The following is a 22,772-nucleotide window of genomic DNA, read 5'->3' on the forward strand; positions in this document are numbered from 1 at the left end:
CTCTTTATGGTTCTCAGGAATGCTGGCAGGAACTGTCTGCTCCTGAGGAGTTGTTTGGAGTTGCTGAACTGGCTGGGTACCAGGGAGTCCTCTCCCAGCAGCTCGGGAAACCCAAGGGTATCTGAGCCCCATGAATGAGTCCCAAGACACATATTTGGGACCTCAGCTTCTGTGGGATTTCCCACTGGTCTGAGGTGAGCTCTTATGGGTGGGAGCAGCCAGGCAAGCCCAGGGGCCCCCACTGATTCTGTCAAGAGTGCACACTGACGAAATGGGCACCCTCTCTTCCTTCCAGGAATCCAGGCTGGGGAGGCCTGTTTCTCTGCATGTCACCTTATTAGAGGTTAGATCACATAACAGATAACACAGACATTTCCACACTGCCCCAGCCGCACACACCTGGACACATGACTGGCTCACCATAAAACAGGAGGTGGACATTTGCTCTTGAAGGGTAAAGCCAAGTATAAGGTTCCTTACTCAGCAAAAATGTGTACCTACCCTCTCCTTGAGGCCCGGGGATGAACCCAAGGACTCTTGCATCTTCCTCCCCACCCCTTCTCAATTCCTCCCTCGCTTCCTCAGTCTCTCCTCCATCTCCACCCAACTCAGGGTCACAACAAGTCCTTCCTGGGATCAGGCTCTCTGGGATCAGGCCCTCTGGTGTGTCTACACCAGTCTGGTTCAAGCGGCCCTGCCTCACAGCCTTCCTCCAAAGCCTCCTCTGAAGCCAGAAGTTATGTTCCTGAAGCAAGTGCCCTAGATGGAGAGGAGGGCCCTTTCTGTGTGTGCAAAGTATGGCAGAATTCCACCCACCAGCTCACCCCATGTGGGTGGAGGGGAATGGGGAGGGTAGAAGTTAAGAGGTTGGTCAGATCCCACTTATTAGCGCTGTCACCTTGAGTCAGTGACTTAACCATCCCCATTCCGAGCTTCCCTACCTATAAGATGGGAGTAATTCTATCTTTCTTTTGTGAGAGTGAAAAGAGGTCTGCCAAACTCAGAAGAGGCACAGGAGAAAAGATAGTTGTGGTAAATAAATACACGTGAGAATCTATGAAACCATTTTATACTAAAATCTAAGTATTTCTGGACCCTTTAGCCTGATCATAAGGAACTTTCAAGGGTACAAGATATGCCTGATGAACAATAACCCAACAGCTTGTATTCCACATACACACACACACACATAAACATACCACATCCAAAACACACACACACACACACATACTCTCAAACGCAGAGATATAAATACATCACCTAGACATATCCCCAAACACCCGTAACATACACACACACAAGATAGCCCCAAATACACCCCCCACAACACACCAACGCAAACTCACATGCACCTAACACATCCCCACAAATACATGCATTCCACACTCACCTTTTTTTCTATCTTCTTAAAGATGCTTTCACCAACTCTAAGGACACCAAGTCTCACCACAATTTCCAACACTATTACAAGAAGCTAGATTACAGCAATAAAAACAACAGAGTGTCTGGCTCCCATATGTCACCTTGTACCTGAGCACAGAGGCCAGAAACTCTCGTCCTTACTTCCCCAGACACACACTGCTGACCTATGCTCCCGGCCTGACTTATGATGGATAAAGTCACTAGATTTCTGTTTATCCATAAGTCCCTTGTTTGTTTACTTCTGTTCTGAGACAAATTTATATAAGGTCATATTCCCACATTTCTAAGGCCCTGCTTCTCTCGGTCAAGTTTGCATTGACTGGGCTCCTTCTCTGATGAGGTCCGCAGAAGCTGCTGTATTGATCAAGAATTCTTCAGCCCTGCCCATGATGACTCACCGCCTCTTATTAGCTTAAAAAAAAACCCTGGATCGCACAAGGATCTTTTCCGACTCTTCTATAACAAGAACCCCAGGAACCTCCAGAAAGTCAGCACGGCCTGGGGAACTGAGTTTCAGAGGTTCTCCCTCCAGCTCCACCACTTGCCAGCAGGAGGAAGCTGGCTATCACAGTTTGGGTTCATCCCAAAGCAGACCCTGAGACAGGCCTTGGGTGCAGGCTGTTTACCAGAGAGTTGATTCCTGGAACCCCCAAGTGAAGAAGCAGGAAAAGTGAGACCAGAAAAGGAGAGAGGCTGATTGTTGTGGTTGTGCAGTCACCGAGTTGTATCCAACTCTTTGCAACCCCATGGACTGCAGATGCCAGGCCTCCCTGTTCCTCACCATCTCCCAGAGTTTGCCCAAGTTCATGTCCATTAAATTGGTGATGCCATCCAACCATCTCATCCCGCCACCCTCTTTTCCTTCTGCCTTCAATCTTTCCCAGCATCAGGGTCTTTTCCAATGAGTTGGCTATTTGCATCTGATGGCCAGAGTCCTGGAGCTTCAGCATCAGTCCTTCCAATGAGTATTCAGGGTTGATTTCCTTTAGGATTGCCTAGTTTGATCTCCCCGCAGTCCAAGGGAGTCTCAAGAGTCTTCTCCAGCACCATAATTGGAAAGCATCAATTCTTTGGCACTCTGCCATCTTTATGGTCCAACTCACATCTGTACATGACTACTGGAAAGACCATAGCCTTGACTATACAGACCTTTGTCAGCAAAGTGCTATCTTTGCTTTTTAACACACTGTCTAGGTCTGTCATAGCTTTCTTGCCAAGAAGCAATCGTCTTCTAGAAAGGGTATTTAATGGGCATGTCACTGGTGTGGGCATCTGGGGCTCAGTCCTGCTGGGGATCCTCTGGGCCTCTGGCTAGAAATCACCTCCAAACTGTCCCAGTGGAGAGCAGGCAGCTGAGATATCAACTCCCAGGGACGATGGAATGATGGGATGACAACTTGCCTCCACTCTCTCCCCTGGCCTCCCTCAGCTGCACCTGCTTGGGTGGAGCAAGCTCCCGTGGTGCCCTGGCTGGAGGAAGCCCTCCCCCAGAGAGGTGAGGTGGGGAGAGGGAACAGGGGGAAGCTGGAGCGGGGAGTTGCCAGCATGCTGGAAACCACTGCAGGGCAACTCAGGTGAGCTCAGGGTGTGGGGGACGGGGCACTGACGGTGTCCTCCACACTTACAGTGCCTCTCTGAGTCTCTCCTACCTGTGAAACAGGCAGAAGACCTGCAGCCCTTCCTAGCAGGCCCTCAGAGCCAGCGAGACCGTTTGTGGGGAGCTTGACAACCTGGGACACCGCTGATACCAGCAGGAGGCACCGCGACCCTCTGTGGGGGCCACTCTGCTGCAATAAACCCCTCCTCCCAGGAGCTGCTCATGAGAGAGAGGTGTGGGAAGAGTGTGATGCAAGGTTCCTGGTCAGCAAGGTCAGGCTGGAGTCCACTGACCCCCCCCCAACCCTGGTCCCCACACCAAACCCCAAGGCTGTTTAAATGGCCACCAGGAAGGAGAGTGGCCCCGAGATGCTTTCCCCGGTCTCGGCTTCTCAGAGTGACCCTAAGAGGAAGGCCTGGGCACAGTCAGCTGAGGAAACTGAGCTGGAGAGGTGAGCAGCTCGCTGGTCGCTGGACTAGGAAATGATGGAGTCAGCACTGGATAACCCCCTCCTCTAGAACATGCTGCGACCCCCAACCCAGATGCCTCTATCACACACACCAGGTGGCTTCTCTATATATATCTGTCAGGCCTGGATTGATGGGGAGCTGCCTACACCTGCCCTGCCGGCTCAGCTGACAACAGGGACCCTCAGGCAGCACTAAATCTGCCCCAAGCACTGTTCTAAGTGCCTTTATCATCATTATCTCATTTAATCCTCCCAAAAATCCTATGAGGATGGCTCTGTTATTAGCCCCATTTTATGGAAGAGGAGACTGAAGAACAGAGAAGTTAAGTGACTTGTCTAAGGGGGAAGAGGGGAAGCTTGGATTTAGGCAATCTGGTTCCAGGGTCCTGCTCTAAACTACTTTGCTACGTTCCTTTCAAAAGTGCAGCCTCATTCTCGTCACAGTGTACCAGAAAGTGTTACCCAAATGTTGGGAATGAAACTGCCACTGACCTCTCTCCTGGGACAAGAACAGCACGGAGGAGACAAGACAGTACAACTCAGCCTCCTTTTTAAAGATCAGGCTTCCAAGAAGACGGGGCAAATGCTCCGTGCTGAGTGAGGGTCTCTTTTCTGGGGGCTTCATGTGCCCACAGTGCCATGTAGCACTGAAGTCAAACACAATTGAGGTCAAGTGCGTTTTTTTTTTTTTCCTTTTTGAGAACGATAACTCTGGATGCTTTAATTGGGGCTCCCAATACAATCTTTCCACAAGGGAGGATAGATTGCAAGGAAAAGTCAAAAACACAAGAGTTTCCCAGAGTATGGAGCCAAGGCGAGCTGGCCCACAGGGAGGTTGTAGAGATCACATGAAAGAACATCTTGGGGCACACACATCAGCAGAGACAACTGGTCAACCCCAGGGGGATCTGCCCCACCAGTTGAAGGCAGGTCATGGCCTCAGACTCGGTCTTTCCATTTCTTATATTACATCAGCAGAACCACTGCCAAGTAGAACAGAAATCCCAGCTTTCCTTGCTTATGCCTGCATCCTGCTTTATAACCAGTTCTGCCATCACCCCTGCTCCCCACCCGCAGCCTTTCAAGTGGAAGTTCTGAACACAGGCTAGAAACAAAGCCAAGTGAATGGCACAGCCGCGCGGATCCACCCCTCAGGAGAGGAGCCATTCTGTCCGTTCTCGAATGCGTGCCTGCACATGACTCTCTTAGGGGGTGTTCTGTCTTATCTGTCAAAGGGAGCACACATTATTCCATTCATCGAGCTCTTATTCTGTGCTTGGCACTGCTCTCTTACTCCTCACCACCAGCCTGGGAGATGCGTTTATTACCCATGTTGTCCAGATGAGAAACTTCGGTGGGGAGGGCTCCAGTACCTCCTTTGAAGGCGCAAATTTCCTTTGTGCTAAAGAGAGGACTCAGCCAGTCTGGCTTCAACGGCAGAAGCCGGACAGCACTGTACCGTCTTAATCTTCACAGGATGCCAGGATATAGAACCCATGCCCAGATTTTTGTCGTTGTTGTTTAGTCACTAAGCCACATCTAACTCTCTTGTGACACTATGGACTGCAGCCCGCCGGGCTCCTCTGTCCACGGGATTTCCCCAGCAAGAATACTGGAGTGGGTTGCCATTTCCTTCTCCAGGGGATCTTCCCAACCCATGGATTGAACCCACATCATCTGCATTGCAAGTGGATTCTTTACCACTGAGCCACTGGGGCAGCCCAGATTTTCACAGAGAAGGAAACTGAGGTTCAGAGTTAGGCTACCTGCCCGAAGTCAGCAGCTAAGCAGGAGAGCCAGGAGCAGAACTGATGTCAGAGTCTGGAGCCTGAGTTCCGTGATCACCATGAGCACCTGAAGGGCAAGAGGGGACAGTGCCAGCATGTGGCCAACAGGTCAGCACTGCCTGGGAGAGGGCAGGCCAGGGCACAGCAGCCGGCCACCAAGGCAGGCTCCGCAAAGTCCTCCGTGCCCCACGCCCTTAAGCCCAAAAGAGGCAGGGCCAAACGAAAGCCAGTGGCTGCTGACAGGCGGGCAGCGACAGAGACGATGCAGCCAACAGCTGCTGTTTATTCTGGGGCCTGGGAGGAGAGAAAGGACTAGTTAGGGCCCAGCTCATTCTAACAATAAACCAGGCAGGGCAGATGGGGAGGTGCCCCCTCCCAGCTAAAGCAACAGCCCTGGCCACCTGCTGGGCTTTGCTGAGAGCTGAACAGCCTAGGTGTCAGAAACATCTTGCCAGACGCTCTAATCTGGCCTCCACCAACCGACACAGTGCTCCCCACTCCACCCCACCCCCCTCCCCAGCCCCAAGTGCTGGACTTGTAAATGGCCCAGGAAGACAATGGCACACAGCAAACCCACTCCCTGAAGTGTCAGGTTCCAGGAACAAATGGCTTTTCCTGTTTCAGGGACAAAGGGGGCCGCTCCTGCCTGCCACCACTGGTCTCAGTTCCCTGACTCCTATACTTGGTATCTAAGGTCTATGGACAACCTAGGCAGTGGCAAGTCTGACTGGCAGGATTCCCTGGAAGGCCAGGACATAAGATACAAGAGGCTTGTATCCCCACTGCCTGGCTCAGAACCCCAGGCCTGCCTTCTCCTAGCTTATGACCATTGGTAAATGAACCTCTCTCTGTGTCTCTGTTTTCTCATCAATAAAGTAAGGACCGTAAGAGTGCTTTCCTCATCGAGTTGTCGTAAGGATTCAATGAGTCAAGTGCTTAGCAAAATGACTGGCACATAATTCATGCTCCAAACAATATTAGTAGTATGATTATTATTATCAGCATCATCACCATCATCATCAATTAGCCTGAAGTTTCCTTCTCACTGAACAGTGGAGGACAGCTTCCCTGGATATTACACATGCACTAAGCTAGCCCGTGATACAGGTGAACTACAGACATCTGGTTCTTGGTGCTATAATTCCACCTGTTCCATGGATGAGAAAGGTTTTCGGGACTGGCCTGAGGATCTGACCACACTTAGAATATTATAAGAATGCATGCTTAGTCACGAAGTTGTGTCCGACTTTTTGCAACCCCACGGACTGTAGACTGCCAGGTTCCTTTGTCCATGGGATTTCCCAGGCAAGAACAGGAATATATACTTGACATTTCAAATAACCAATTGCTACAATTGTAAGTTAAAAGCTGCGGTTCTTTAAAAAAAAAAAAAAAAAAAAGGAGCGGGGTAGGAGGGAGGGGCTTTAATAGAATAAAGTCTTCATCTACAGACGTCTCTCACTGTGTGGGGGCCCGCTGTGATGCAGACCGCCCACTAGCATTAGGGACGGGGCGGTAAAGACGGGAGGGTGTGGGGCTGCTGCCTTTGTAAGAGCTTGCCGCCCTTGGGCTCCTGGTCGGAGGAACTGCTTTCAGCATGGTGGTGCCTTGCACACAGTAGGTGGTTTTGGCCAGTTTCTGTCTTCAGCAAGTCAAGAAGCCTTGCTGCTGGGCAGAGCACCCTGCTCGGTCTGGACCCAAACTGGATCCTTTGCCTGTCTGACCTCGCTGCCCACCGCTCTCCCCGTCGCTCACGCCCCTGGGCCATACCAGCCCCCTGCCCCTCCCTGAAAGGGCCAGGCGTGGTCTTCCCTCAGGGTCTTAGCACTTGCTGTTCCCTCTCCATCAACCACTTCCCCTCCAAACATCTGTGGGCCACACTTGTCCTCCTCCTTCAGATCTTATTCAAAAGTCACTATACACGGGGGCTGTCCCTTGCCAAGCTCTAAGAGCTAACACGGCAACTTGTACCACGGCCGCCATTCCCTGTCTCCCTCCCCTCGCTCGGTTTTCTCTACAATGTTTATCTCCCATCTACCACACTCCAGATTTCCCCAACTTTTTGTTTGTTTGTTGTTTCCCTTCCCCTAGCAGAATGTGAATCCCAGGGACGGAAGAGCCTGGTAGGCTGCCATCTCTGGGGTCGCACAGAGTCGGACACAACTGAAGCGACTTAGCAGCAGCGGCAGCAGCAGCAGAATGTGAACTCCAAAAGGGCAGGGATTTTTAGCAGTCCTGCTATGTTCCCAGTGCCCGGCACACACTTAACATTCAAATGTTGATTGAGTAACTGAATGAATTAATTAATATTCAAATGAATGAATAAATGAAGATAAATAAGCATCAGATCAGAGTCCATCCCTCAACAAGCTTTTTAACCAGTCAAGACATAGGCTTGCCCCAAACTGAGCAACCGACGGTCATTCTTGGTAAGAGTTACTGGAGAGGTAAAAACAATAAACATTACAAAAATTCACAGACAGGAGACACTGAAAGATGAGAAGTCAAAGAAGCTTCTGAGAGGTGACAGAATCTAAGCAAAGCCATGAAGCGTGAGGACTTTCCTGGAGGTACACTGGTTAGGAAGCCACCTGCCAGTGCAGGGGACATGGGTTCGATCCCCGGTCTGGGAAGACTCGACATGCCTTGGAGCAACTAAGCACCGTAAGTATGGAGCCTGTACTCTAGAGCCTGAAAACTGCAACTACTTGCAACTAGCTTGCATGCCACAACTAGAGAAGCCCAAGCACCTAGAACCTGAGCTTCATAACAAAGAGAAGCCCCTGCTCACCGCAACAAGAGAAATCCCACACACAGGAATGAAGGCCCAGTACAACCAAAAAAAAAAAAAGGAAAAAAACTAGAAAACAAAACAAAAAAACCCAACCAACCAACCAACCAACAAAAAACCATGAAGGATGACCAAGATAATAATAACAACAGCTGCCATTTATTGAAAACCTATCATGCACCCAACATTATGTAGAGTGACAGCCTGGCGTGCTGCAGTCCATGGGGTCACAAAGAGTCAGACACGACTGAGCAACTGAACTGAACTGATTCACATTTTACCGATGAGAAAGCTGAGGCCCCTGGCAGAGAAGAAACGTGAACAAGTGTAACAAGGCAGTAAGAGTTTCAGAGCTGCGCCCATGGTGCAGACGCGTTGGTGCTCTGCTCCCATCCTCATGTCCTCAGCTTCCAAATGCTGACACCTGAGGCCCTCTCCAGAGCTGTCCAGTTGCCAGAGCCTAGTTTAGCCAGAAAAAGCAGCAGGCTGAAAGTGCCGGGGAAGTAAACCACTCCCTGCTGCCAGCCACAGTGCCATGCTAGCCCCCATCCTCCAGGAGACGATGAAGAGCCCCCCACAGCTGAAGCTTCTGAAGAAGCAGGACTTCAAAAGTGCTCTGCACAAGAGTCCAGGGGGAATAAAACTTTGAATCCCAAAATAGCGGCCAGACCTTGCTAAGGGTCCACTCTGGGTAGCAAGAGGCTTGTTATCTTATCCCAAATGCCAGCTCCAACCACATCATGTGTCAATGGAGGGGCTTGGGGGGAAGGTCAGGGTGGGCAGATAACCAGGGTTTAGTCCAGACCCTTGAAGTTTTATCAGGGATCCACATGATGTGTTCGCTAGGCCCCCAGCCTCTCAGGAAGCTCTTAAGAGACAAAACCACTATAAAGCTTCAGGGCGCCAGCCTTCCAAGGGAAGGCCTGCTGTACATAACCCTTTGGGTTCACTTCCCTTCTTAAGCCCAGGGCAGTGCTCTCAGCTGTCTGTACCCCAACAGAACCACAGATCACGGCTGGGATTCCCAAGGGTGTGTGCAGCAGAGGGAGAAATACAGCCACAGAGACCAAAGTCTGATGAAGACGAGAGTGGGCAGAGAAAGACCCAGTGCAGCTAGTTTTTGATATGTGTGGATGTCTCCAGCTGGGGGCAAGGACAAAAGACAAATACTGCCAACTAGCTACCTAACCTTTGTGTGGCGGGGATGGGTGAGCCATCAATCCTGCATGGCGCCCAGTGAGACCCAAACCTGCACGGGCTTTGTCGCTGCAGACATCTGGTTTCAAACCCTGGCTCTTACTGTTCAGGGCCACGTGATGCAAGGCGAGAGGCTGCCCCTCTCTGAGCCCCTGCTTCCTCGTCCGCAGGGGTCATGCTCAGGGTGGCGATGGGGATTAAAGAAGACAGCAGATAAGAAGCCTCAGCCCCATGCTTGCACCTAGAAGGGCTCTACTCACACATCCTCTGACTCAACTTCCCCACTTCCCCTACCTGGGAGTCACCACGTCCAGTGATCATGGGAAAAATGAGGCTGCTTTTCTCCAGCTGCCAGTGAGTGATGACTAAAGTCAGTAATTAACCCCCGCTTGAGACCCAGACATTGCCTATTACAGGCCTTAGCTCTGCGAGAAAAGGATCAGTTTGCCAAGCTGCCCAGGCTTAGGCAAGCAGAAATCCCTGGGAAGCCACCTTTGGAAGCCCTGCCCTCACGGACAAGTGACTGGGTCCCTCCTGGGTGCCAGGGCCCTGTGCTAAGAGCCCGCTGAGCCCTGCCCACGAGGCAGAATTCAGGAAAGAACTGCCTTCTCTCGGAGCCCCACTGCCAGCACCATGCCAGGCCTCCCTCCCTCTTGTTACAAAGAGAAATTCTCCCACACAGGCAAGGCCCTTAAAATAGCCCTTTGGGTCTGGGCCATCAGGAAACGGAATAAAGCTGGGTCAGAATGGGGCCTACAATGAAAGAGTTCACAGAGCAGCCGCTTCAAAGGCCAGAGATAATCCCTCAGTGCTCAGAACCCTCAGGTGGGCAAAGCCGCAAGGCAAGCCCTCCCCACACGGAATACTACTCCCCAGGAGGACTCTGTGTGGGGCGGGAGAAGCCCCCGCTACCCTGGGGCAGCACCCGGGTCCCTCTGGGAGAGGGGCCCACATGTAAGTCACAGTGACAGTGTGACCCAGGCATCGCCTAGGGCGAGGGGCCCACACACCGGGCCCTGTGCTTGACTAACAGTGCGACCTCAACTTTCCGAGTCAGCCTCTTTATGAATACAACAGGGCTTAAAATGCACACCCGCTCCACCCCTTACCCCACCTGCTCCTCCCTGAGGTTCACTATCAGCATTGGGCAGCACCCCACCCGCCAACCCCTGGAGTGATCAATTTCCGCCAGGCCTGAAGTTCACACTCCAGGGATCCCAGAGACAGACAGGAGGGCCCCCACAGGCCCCCGCTGCATAATTTATGTGGCACTGATATACAGAGAGGAAGGGATCCGGCCCCCACCCCACCCACGCACTTCCACCCAGGCTCAGGGAGGGCGGCTTCCTCACCAAGCAAAGGAAATGACAGCAAAGGCTGGAGAGGGCCGCTGAGTGGAGGGCAGAAAGCACAGCTGCTTCCACATCACTAGCTCCGTTCAGTTCAGTTCAGTCGCTCAGTCATGTCTGACTCTTTGCAACCCCATGAATCGCAGCACGCCAGGCCTCCCTGTCCATCACCATCTCCCGGAGTTCACTCAAACTCACGTCCATCAAGTCGGTGATGCCATCCAGCCATCTCATCCTGGGTCATCCCTTTCTCCTCCTGCCCCCAATCCCTCCCAGCATCAGAGTCTTTTCCAATGAGTCAACTCTTCACATGAGGTGCCCAAAGTACTGGAGCTTCAGCTTTAGCATCATTCCTTCCAAAGAAATCACAGGGCTGATCTTCAGAATGGACTGGTTGGATCTCCTTGCAGTCCAAGGGACTCTCAAGAGTCTTCTCCAACACCACAGTTCAAACGCGTCAATTCTTCGGCGCTCAGCCTTCTTCACAGTCCAACTCTCACATCCATACATGACTACTGGAAAAACCATAGCCTTGACTAGATGGACCTTAGTCGGCAAAGTAATGTCTCTGCTTTTGAATATACTATCTAGGTTGGTCATAACTTTTCTTCCAAGGAGTAAGTGTCTTTTAATTTCATGGCTGCAGTCACCATCTGCAGTGATTTTGGAGCCCAAAAAAATAAAGTCTGACACTCTTTCTACTGTTTCCCCATCTATTTCCCATGAAGTGATGGGACCAGATGCCATGATCTTCATTTTCTGAATGTTGAGCTTTAAGCCAACTTTTTCACTCTCCTCTTTCACTTTCATCAAGAGGCTTTTTAGCTCTTCACTTTCTGCCATAAGGGTGGTGTCATCTGCATATCTGAGGTTATTTATATTTCTCATGGCAATCTTGATTCCAGCTTGTGTTTCTTCCAGCCCAGCGTTTCTCATGATGTACTCTGCATAGAAGTTAAATAAGCAGGGTGACAATATACAGCCTTGACGTACTCCTTTTCCTATTTGGAACCAGTCTGTTGTTCCATGTCCAGTTCTAACTGTTGCTTCCTGGCCTGCATACAGATTTCTCAAGAGGCAGGTCAGGTGGTCTGGTATTCCCATCTCTTTCAGAATTTTCCACAGTTTATTGTGATCCACACAGTCAAAGGCTTTGGCATAGTCAATAAAGCAGAAACAGATGTTTTTCTGACACTCTCTTGCTTTTTCCATGATCCAGCAGATGTTGGCAATTTGATCTCTGGTTCCTCTGCCTTTTCTAAAACCAGCTTGAACATCAGGGAGTTCACGGTTCACGTATTGCTGAAGCCTGACTTGGAGAATTTTGAGCATTACTTGACTAGCGTGTGAGATGAGTGCAATTGTGTGGTAGTTTGAGCATTCTTTGGCATTGCCTTTCTTTGGGATTGGAATGAAAACTGACCTTTTCCAGTCCTGTGGCCACTGCTGAGTGTTCCAAACTTGCTGGCATATTGAGTGCAGCACTTTCACAGCATCATCTTTCAGGATTTGAAATAGCTCAACTGGAATTGCATCACCTCCACCTGCTTTGTTCATAGTGATGCTTTCTAAGGCCCACTTGACTTCACATTCCAAGATGTCTCGCTCTAGATGAGTGATCACATCATCATGATTATCTGGGTCTAGCTCAGCCCCCTGTATTTCACCTCCTCCCCTCAGGTGACAGCAGGCAGAGATGGCACTGGAAATAGCTCTGTATTTCCCATTCATAGAAATGACCGACTTGGAGAGAAGCAAAGTTCCCAGAGGTGGCTTTCTAGAAAACATCTTCACTAAGGGCCTAGAGTGATCCTGAATTGACCCTGGCCACAACTGTGTGGATCACAATAAACTGTGGAAAATTCTGAAAGAGATGGGAATACCAGACCACCTCACCTGCCTCTTGAGAAACCTATATGCAGGTCAGGAAGCAACAGTTAGAACTGGACATGGAACAACAGACTAGTTCCAAATAGGAACCAAATAGGTTCCAAATAGGCTGTATATTGTCACCCTGCTTATTTAACTTGTATGCAGAGTACATCATGAGAAATGCTGGGCTGGAAGAAGCACAAGCTGGAATCAAGATTGCCATGAGAAATATCAAAAACCTCAGATATGCAGATGACACCATCCTTATGGCAGAAAGTGAAGAGGAACTAAAGAGTCTCTTGATGAAAGTGAAAGAGGAGAGTGAAAAAGTTGGCTTAAAGCTCAACATTCAGAAAATGAAGATCATGGCATCTGGTCCCATCACTTCATGGCAAACAGATGGGGAAACAGTAGAAAGAGTGTCAGACTTATTTATTTGGGCTCCAAAATCACTGCAGATGTGACTGCAGCCATGAAATTAAAAGACGCTTACTCCTTGGAAGGAAAGTTATGACCAACCTAGACAGCATATTAAAAAGCAGAGACATTACTTTGCCAACAAAGGTCCATCTAGTCAAGGTTATGGTTTTTCCAGTAGTCATGTATGGATGTGAGAGTTGGACTGTGAAGAAAGCTGAGTGCCGAAAAATTAATGCTTTTGAACTGTGGTGTTGGAGAAGACTCTTGAGAGTCCCTTGGACTGCAAGGAGATCCAGCCAGTCCATTCTGAAGGAGATCAGTCCTGGGTGTTCTTTGGAAGGAATGATGCTAAGGCTGAAACTCCAGTACTTCGGCTATCTCATGCGAAGAGTTGACTCATTGGAAAAGACTCTGATGCTGGGAGGGATTGGGGGCAGGAAGAGAACAGGATGACCCAGGATGAGATGGCTGGATGGCATCACTGACTTGACGGACGTGAGTTTGAGTGAACTCCGGGAGTTGGTGATAGACAAGGAGGCCTGGCGTGCTGCGATTCATGGGGTCTCAAAGAGCCGCACATGACTGAGCGACTGAACTGAACTGGACAGGCTTCTTGGGCCGGAAGTATGGCAGAGGGACCTTGTCTAGAAATTCGCTTGAATCAGGAAGAGCTCCTTTTGGTAAAACATCACCTTCCCAAATGATGAAGAAGCCAGACAGAGGGTTCTAGGACCCCTCCACACAGCTATTTTCGCTAGGCTCAGCATTTTCCAAAGCAGCTTTCATATCTACCCTCCCCTCTGCAAGGCAGCAGGCCAGAAAGGAAGCAATGAACCCATTTTCTAGATGGGCAAATGGAGATTGAGTGGGGAAGGTGACATGTGGAAGGTCTCCCATCTTAAGGAGTCAACGAGCCAGGCCTCAGGTGGAATCTCCTTAGGGCCTGGTCTTCCCAGATGCAATGAGAGATCGAGGGCTGTGAGGCTCCGGTGGGGACAAGGTCAATTTTGGCCTGAGTCAGCTTCTTAGCTGCACGGTGTTTGGCAATTCATTTTAAGCTCTCTGGACCTTGGCATCCTGGCCTGCATGAAGCAGATGTCAGTAGTAACTACACGTTTCAGCACGCTGTTTTGAGTTTCCATGTAAAACTCAGTATGTAAAAAACATTTAGAAATGTTAGCTCTTATTATTACATTTTCCCTAAAGAATCAGGCTTACTGGAACATCTGACAATGGGGTGAGGGTTAAATAAACCAAGAGGTAGTTTGAAGCACTGTCTTTCTACCTAAAACAGGTTGAGAGAGATGCTGAGATAGAAGACAACGCTGGCCTGAAAGTTTCAGGTGACGCTGAGACTTTGGAGACATCCTGGGCTCCCAGCAAGCTGTTCAGCGTTAGCCCCCAGACCCTCCGAGAACAAGGGTCTCCTTTCTTGCCACTGGGGTGCTTGAGCGGCAGCGCTGGGGACTGGAGATGGAAATGACCTCGCCGTGACATAAGGCCCTGGCAGCAGGGCCCTCCATGGATGAGGCCCAAAGCAGTCAACACCTCACTTCTTGCTGCCCCTCCACCACCCTCATTCCCCAAGACCTCTGGGGTGCAATCAACTTTTATGAGGCAGCCTGACCTTTCCGAGTAAGAGCTATAAACAGAGAAGGGCCAGGCTCTGGCCTGCCAACTGTAGAGTCCCCAACACACAGAAATGGTTCCCATCTCTACATAGGTAGCTCTGTTCCCGCCATGGCTGCGACAACAACCCTAGAGCCAGTTCTGGGGCTCACCAGAAGGACCCCACAGTGACAAGCAGGTCCTGTCCCCTGCAATCCTTGGGAGGAATGGAAGTTGCGGAGGTGAAGCCTCTAGACGGGTATGTGAGGCTCTCAAGAGCTGGCTGCCCTTCCTCCCTATCCTTCCCGGCTTGGGTTTTGCCCGTGTTTTCCTTGCACATTCCACCTCCAGCACCTTTGCTTTTCCCTTTCTTGGCATGCCTTCCCCTCTTTTTCCCACCTAAATCCTATTCTTTTCCACCCAATCCCCAGTTACTCCTTGAGGCCCATCACGAAGCTGGCCTTCGCCAGTCAGTCTTCCCTGAAAAACTCCAGTTCACAGAGAACTCCTTCTGAAGCTTTGAAAGTCAAACTGTTGGTTGCTCAGTCGTGTCCAACTCTTTGCAACCCCATAGACTGTAGCCCACCAGGCTCCTCTGTCCATGGAATTCTCCAGGCAAGAATACTGGAGAAGGTTGCCATTTCCTTCTCTAGGGGATCTTCCTGACCCAGGGATTGAACCCAGGTCTCCCACATTGCAGGCAGATTCTTTACCATCTGAGCCACTAGGGAAGGGGGTCTTAATATTAGTACAAATGCCGATGCAGCGCTGAATGTGTGCCAGCTACTGTTCTAAGCTCTTTACATTTATCGACTCATTTACTCTTCACCACAGCCCTTTGAGCTAGGTCCTATTTCCCCCTCATTTTTGTTTGTTTGGTTGGTTTTGTTTGGTTTTAACAGGTGAGGAAACTGAGGCACAGAGAAAGAAGGAACTTGCCCCGAATCCCAGGGCAGTAAGTGGTAGAGACAGGATTCTGGCCTGGGGACAGCAGAGCCCAGGGACTCTCCAACAATACAGCCTTCCAGACACACATCTTACTCTCTCTCAGGAGGTGTGGCCCTGACTCCTGGGTTCCTTTCATACCCCTCACATTTGACCTGGCTCTAATGGAGAAGAAAGTGACAAGCTCATAGACTCCGGTGTCAGATGCCAGAGTAAGGATTCCAGCCCTGACACTGAATTGCTCTGAGTGAGAGCCGCATAAACTCTCTGGGCCTCAGTTTCTACTCCTATAAAGTGGGGATAAAAACACTGACCTACTTCATGGGGAGGTTATGATGTTAAAATGAAATCCCCTCTGAAAGGTCTCTTCTTCTCTGCCTGGCACATAGCAGGCACTCATATACTGGTTCTCCCCCTTCTCACTGCATCTTGACATCCTCACTGGATTCTGCTCAGCACCTGCTGCTAATGTGAGCCGCCTGGAGGCTCCTGGGGGCCTCCTTGTGGCCCAGTGTGCCACCCTCCCTCCCTCCTGTCCTAACTCCACTACACAGAGCATCAGCCGAAGCAACCTGGCCCAGGAGAGAAGTCACACACAGCCCTGGGAATCGCCTCCTGAAATGCTGATCACCCTCCTGGACTCTTCCGTTATTGTTGGCAATAGCCACGGCAGAGAACACCTCTGGCCCTGACTCAGAAAAGGTTTCCAGAGCCAGAGTCTCCACCTCATTTCCCACACACACCCCTTGTCCTTCCTGTTCCCGGGATCCCTGTCCTAACCCATGAGCCTGTTCCTGCACTCTCAGAACTCAAGAGGAGTAACTGTGACTACCGTATGTATAACTCTATTACTTGTTTTATTTCATTTAATAAAGAGGCAAAAGAGAACAGAGTTGCCTGTTAGGCTTTTTCTGGCCAATAAATAGTCTGGTCAGTGACTCAGGCTGAGGAAATTAGAAGGCAATTTCCAGGGACCGCGGTGCAAACCCCAAAGTCAGAAGTCCTAACAACACTGCCTCCACCAACGATTAACTCATGCTGGCCTCGGAACATCTCTCTGGAAAATGCAGCAGCTGGCGCTTATATTTCTGGAGCTGGAACCGGTCTCCGATGACATCAAATAGGTTTATTTTTCCCTTCCCTTTGCCTCCCCTCTGCCTGCCACCACACATGGTGATTCCAATCCTGATTTGTCCCTCTAAGCCCTCGCTCGGCTGGCTCTAAAGAGAACCATGATAAATGACTGACTGTGTTCCTTCTTCCATCAGCCTTGAAGGATGTGGTCGGTTGTTCCATGAGCAGGAATCCTTGTCAGACCTGTGAATCACCCCTAGATCACTTCCCTCCTTGGAGCAAGAGAAAAAACTGTTCTTATGTGTGTGTGTGTGAGAGAGAGAGAGAGACACAGACAGACAGACAGACAGACAGTAAGAAAACATGTGCTCTGTCGCTTCAGTGGTGTCCAACTCTGCACGTCTGTCAGCTGTAGCCTACCAGGCTCCTCTGTCCATAGGATTTCCCAGGCAAGAATACTGGAGTGGGTTGCCATGCCCTCCTCTAGGGGATCTTCCTGACCCAGGGATAGAACCCATGTCTCCTGCATTGCAGGCAGATTCTTTACCCTCTGAGCCACCTGGGGAGCACAAAAGAAAGCAGGGAAGAGTGCTAACTCACGTGTGGCACGGACTGTGGGGCTGGGATCCTATATGACCTTGCCCTCACCTGCAGCACCTCTCTACTCCGCTCCCCCAACACATGTTCCTTCCCAACACACCAGGAAGCCAACACTTGGACAGCTCCAGGAAGCCCTCCAGGTCTGAACAGCTGCTCCTTGTTTATCTGTTTCTCTTGTATGTTGGGTGTTTTCCATGGGGCATGTAGCCCACTTTCCCATCAGATTGTGAACAGCTGGCCTTCCTTTTTTGCCTCAGTCTTCCCTTCTCTCACAGCTTCGCCTATCAGATTCTAAATGGACTCAAGGGTTTCAGTGATAAGGAGCACCAGACAGGAGCTAGTATGTTGAGTACCCATGATGGGCGCCAGGAGCTTGCTTCAGTCGTGTCCAACTCTTTGTGACCCCATGGACTGAAGCTTGCTAGGCACCTCTGTCCATGGGATTCCCCAGGCAAGAACGCTGGAGTGAATTGCCACCTCCTCCTCCGGGGGATCTTCCCGACCCAGAGAGTGAACCCACGTCTCTTCCGTCTCCTGCATTGGCAGGCGGGTTCTTCACCACTAGCGCCACTAGGTAAGGCACTAAGAGTAGAAGCTTTGCCCCCAAATTATCTCAGATCAATTTTCCAAAATCCTTTTAAGGTTACTGGCGAAGAAACTGAGACTCAAGAGTGGCTGGCTCCAGGCTGCTCACCCAGGAAGAGTCAGAGCCAAGACTCAAACCCTGATCTGCCCAACACCAGTAATTCTACAGTGGGACTGGCCTGAGCAGACCCTGTCCATACTGCAGCTGCACATCCTTCTTCCTGTGGGGCTGGATCCACAGTCTAAGGGCTTAAGGAAAAAAAATGAAAGGCAGGGAAATGAATGGGTCTATGCCCAATTCCTAAAAATGTAGCTCCCAGGACCAAGCCCCAGATCTGTGATGCTCTAAACACACAGGAGAATGTATTATTTCTTCAGGGTGGATCCTTCATTTATCAGCTCAGGCATCATTGGAGAGCAGACATCATCTTGGGTTTGCTCTAATCCCCTGCCTCACAGTGACCTCCCCCCATTGCCTGTCACATGCCCTCCTCTGGGGCACCAGGTGAACATCCTAGCTAGTCAGTCCTCAAACGCCACCTGGCATTGCTCTCTCGTTGTCCTGTAAACCTGAGCCTGGTCTCCACAACCAACTCCAGTGGAGGAGAAGGGCCTCATTGTAGGTTCGTATCTTCCTCTGGAGGTGAAGTGACCTGAGTTGACCCATATCTCTAACTAGGAGACCCTGAGCAACTTCTCACCTCTCCATGTCTCAACTCACCCAACTGTATAAAGAATCAAAGACTTTGCATGGACTGTAGGAATCACATGAAATCCTGCACATTGAGCATCTGGCATCGACGACAGTAACTGCTCACACTGGCTATCATTTGCATTCCCTGAAGAGTCCTGTAGAGGATCAGAACATTCACGACTGGTATTTGTCTGAAATAAACAATCAGGAAAGGAAATGACTGCGAAAGCACAACGCCTCTCAAATCCAAACAAATAATTTCTTGTTTGCTTTAGATGCACTAGCTCCTCTCCAACACCATATGACTTGCCTTACACCTACCTACACATGCGTGTGGGTGCAAAGAATGTGAACCGGAGCTCACATCCTTATGCAAAGTTGTCAAAGGTAACTGCAGTTTGCATCCAGCGTCATTAGGACCATTTGAAAGACAAGTGGTCTGAGGCCAAAGCCAGTTTACCTAAGGTCTCTCCAGGGACAGCTCATAACAGCTGAGAGAGGAGCCCAACTCCAGGCAAGGAGCCTGGTCTAAGCAGCAGCTGCCTATCTCCCCCAAACACTCCCCCCTCCCAGCGTCCCAAGCAAGGCCCTGGCAGAGAGGAAGGAAGCCAAGGGCTGACAGTGCCACCCAAATGATGCAGGTCACCTGCCTGCCCTTTCATAAACAGGCCAAAACACAAGACCCTTGGTATCTAGGCGGCTCCACACCCATCCCAGAGACAAGCCTGTCCTGAGAAGACCTCTGCAGTGTGTTCCCAGCATTCTGGAGCCAGCAGAGCCCCTCCTGCTTGGGCCCCAGGCCTCTCATCAGCTAGCTCCGGCTAACGTGCATATCCCATAAAGCCGCTCGGCTCTGCAATTTGCCAAACCACAGACTCAGAATTCACCATCACCTCACCAGGAGAGGCGGGAAGAGGGCAAGCTTCTACAGTACAGAAGGGCTTCCAGGACATACATGACATGGGCGCAGTGTGTCCAGCCAGTGACCCACACCAAAGTGCCTTGGCCGGAACACTTGACCTTCTGGTGTGTGGTGTTGGCCTTGCAGAGGCCAAGGAAGGAGGTGACCCTAGGCTTCAGAGGCGCTGCCTCCCCACCTAGCTCCTCCTGCCCTGTTGGCCCCGTCGACACATTCTACTATCAGCCCCCTCTCCTGATGCATTAATGCCCCACAAGTGCAGGAACCTCTTGCTGTGACCAGATATTTGCTTTCCTCATCAACCCCAACCAGCCTTCCAGGGCACTTAGATGAACCCAAGCCACGTGATGGGCAGAAGGCCAGTTAGACCCAGGTGCTGTGACTCGCTGTGTCACAAGCAACTCTACCCCAACCGGTTCTCAGTTTCCTCATCTGTAAAATGAGGGGTGGAGTCTCATGAATCCTCAGGTCCCTGCCAGCTCCACAGTTCCGTAACACACAACAGTGTCTCCTTTAGCTGTTTTCCACAACCTGCATTCAGGGCTCTGTTTGCCCCATCTGCTCAGTGACATCACTCCCGGCCCACACATAGCATCATTGATTCTTAACACGGGAAGCGGACACATCCCAGAAAACACTGTCCATGAAAAGGGAGGAAATGATCATGTCAACGGAATTGGACAGGACTTTTTTTTTGTATTTTTCACAGAGAACAAGTTATTAGCAATCTTAAAACCCCAAATCTTTCTTCCTTCTTGCCAGACCATTAATAGCTGCTTTTCAAAAGTGCTTTCTTAGTCAGAATCATGCCAATCATAAGCTACCATCTAATGAATGCCTTATGTGCCAGGACCGCACTAAGTGCTTTGCATGTATGATCTCATTTAATTCTCCAGACAATCCTATGAAGTAGATACCACTATTATCCTCATTTGAAAAATGAGGAAACTGAGGTACATGGAGGTTCAGTAAGTTGCCCAAAGTTGCATAGCTACTCAGTGTCTGAGCCAGGCTTTGAACGAGAGCCTCTCACTCAAAGCCTCAGCACTAAGCACCTCTCAACACTGTTCGCAGGGGGCCCCTAGTCCCTTTAGCAATGCTCCTGGCTGGTGTGTTCTACATCTGTAACCTTGGACATCACTGGTCAAAGCTAAGCTTTGATGTTTCGCCTAAGATCCACAGAGAGTGCCATCTGTTGAAAGCAGTGCCTACCTTATCTGAGGACTAGAAAAGAAGCCCTAAAACTGCAACGTTCAAGAAAAGAAGTTAGGAAGGCTGACTTCATAATAAGGGCTGGGATATGCCTATGGACATCTGCCTCAGAGGAGGGCGACCACACGGGAACCCAACTCCTCCAAAGACAGCTTTCTCAAAAGGGCAGGGGGAGATGCCTGCCGGGCCAGTGACACAAAAGGACGAACCCTCCCACCAGCATCCACCTTTCCGTCCCCTCAGGAGCCAGACCCCTTGGTTTACCTCCTCCCCAACCTGAGCCCAAGCTAATTTATTCCACTAAAAAGAAACCCGAAGATCAGAGCTATTGGGGATAAAGACAGAAAGAGTAGCCTGAGGCTGACATTAGCACAAATCCAGTCCCCTTCCAACAAGGAAATAAAAGGCAGAGATCAATGTGCTGTCTAGGGCAGCAACCCACAGCCTGTTTTAATTGTGAAAATTAATGCTTTGAGCATTCTAAATGCTCCTTTAAATGCCTAATTTGCAAATAAGATGCAGTCCTTGCTGTCTGTCTCTTCCGTCTCAAGAACAGGAGCAAAGCCGCTAGGACCGGCAGCCTCGGGAGCCAGGGACACCATTTACTTCCTAAGGTGGGAAGGATGGGAAGACGGGATGGGCTGAGATGAAAGGGCGTCGCGTCCTACTGGCCCCCAGCTCGGCTCGGTCAACCTTAGCCCCTTCTCATTAAGTCTGGGAAGGCAGGGGGAGGGGCAGCCGGCCGCTCCTCGGAGACCACAGCAAACATTTCCCTCCTCGTGTCGGAGACCGAGCATCACTTAAGAGGAAATGAACCCCGGTTAAGGGTCACGTCCAGAGGAGGGATAAAAGGAAAAGCCACAATTTTCCTCACACCGACCGACACGAGGGCTTTAAGAAGGAAATCAAAGCTCAGGGCTGAGGGTGGAGGTAGGGCAGGGGCGCGGCGGCTTCTCTCGGCCCCCCAGACCCAAGCCTGGGGAGACAGAGACCAGGGCACAAGTAGGGGGCTCGTGCGAGGCGTCCGTCCCGAGGGTAAACCTCTGAAAGCATCTCGGTCTGCGTGCGCCTGAGCGACCCGAGCCCCCAGGGAGGGCCGGGAAGATGCTCTTTCCCAACGGAGCTTCCCAGCAAGGGTTTGAAGAACGTTCCCCCCACCATCCATCAAAGCTCAGGCGGACAGATGACTTCACCGTTGTAACAGACAAGGGCAGCCACTTGCCAATTCCAATGCCAAAAAAAGAAAACGGGCGTGGGGCGGGGGAGTGGAGGGGAGCAGTGGAGGAAGGTCAGAAAAGGCTTCCCTGGAGATCACAGCCCGGTGAAGAGACTCCACCGCCAAGGGCTGCCCTGTAGGCGCTCAGCTCCGGGACTTAACAAGGAGAGGGCTGAGGGGCCACCCAGGGGCCCTCAGGGGGTTCCTGGCCAGCCTCCCGCAGGGGTCGTGGGGGCGTACTCACATAGTGCTTGGAGGGGTTCCTCCGTTTCTCCACGTCCACCACGGTGGCATCTTGCACGCAGTAGGCGAGCATCTTCCCCCACAAAGCGAGTGGCGCCCCCCGGCGGCGTCACCTTCTCATCCCGGTCCGGCCCCGGCTCCTTGTCCCGCTTCCCGGGTCCCCGGGTCTCCCCAGCTACCTCGGGCCGGCGCGCCGCTGCCCGGGCTCCCCAAGCCCACAGGTACAGCCGCTGGGCGGGGGCTGTTCAGAGGGCACGCGGGCTCCGTGCGCCCGGGCGGCTCCCCGTGGGCCTGCCGCGCTCCCCTTCCCTCCCGCGCCGCCGCAGCTCTCCGGCTCGCCCGCCCGCTCTCTCCGCCGCCCGGTGGGTCCGGCGGGAACTGGCGGAGCAGAGGAGGGCCGGGGGTGTGTCCCGCCGCCGAGGGGACGGGGCGGGGGCCCCGGAGCCCGCTGTCAGCGCGCTGGGGAGGGGCCGGCGGCGCCCCTTCTCTGCGCTCAGGCTCCGGGGGGCTCGGCGCTGACGGAGGCTGCGGGCGCAGGAGGCGGAGGCAGGGCCGGGCAGGCAGAGAAGGGAAGGGAGGGGAGAGAGGGGAAGCGCGCGGGGAGGGGCTCCGGGCCCGGGGGAGGGGCTCGGGGCGACGGGGAGGGGGGCTGCAGCCCGGCCGGAGAGGCCGGAGCGGGCCCGCGCGCCCCCACCGCGCAGAGAGCGCGGCCAGCGGCCTGGCGCCGCGCTGGGCGACTTCGCCAGGCACAGAAACTCGGGGTGGCTTCGGA

General features: G+C 51.7%; 1 protein-coding gene across 2 annotated transcripts in view; it reads right to left on the minus strand.

The window, feature by feature from the left end:
* The window catches only part of SH3PXD2A (SH3 and PX domains 2A), a 246,450-nt gene extending 224,179 nt beyond the window's left edge, over positions 1–22,271 (minus strand). For both annotated transcript variants that reach the window (XM_052660700.1, XM_052660699.1), the window contains exon 1: positions 22,002–22,271. In XM_052660700.1, the coding sequence (XP_052516660.1) occupies positions 22,002–22,073 (72 nt within the window). In that variant the 5' untranslated portion in view covers positions 22,074–22,271. The remainder of the gene's footprint in view (positions 1–22,001) is intronic.
* Positions 22,272–22,772: the final 501 nt, after the last annotated feature.

The sequence above is a fragment of the Budorcas taxicolor genome, chromosome 23 (assembly GCF_023091745.1).
Source record: "Budorcas taxicolor isolate Tak-1 chromosome 23, Takin1.1, whole genome shotgun sequence".
NCBI classification, from domain to species: Eukaryota; Metazoa; Chordata; class Mammalia; order Artiodactyla; family Bovidae; genus Budorcas; species Budorcas taxicolor.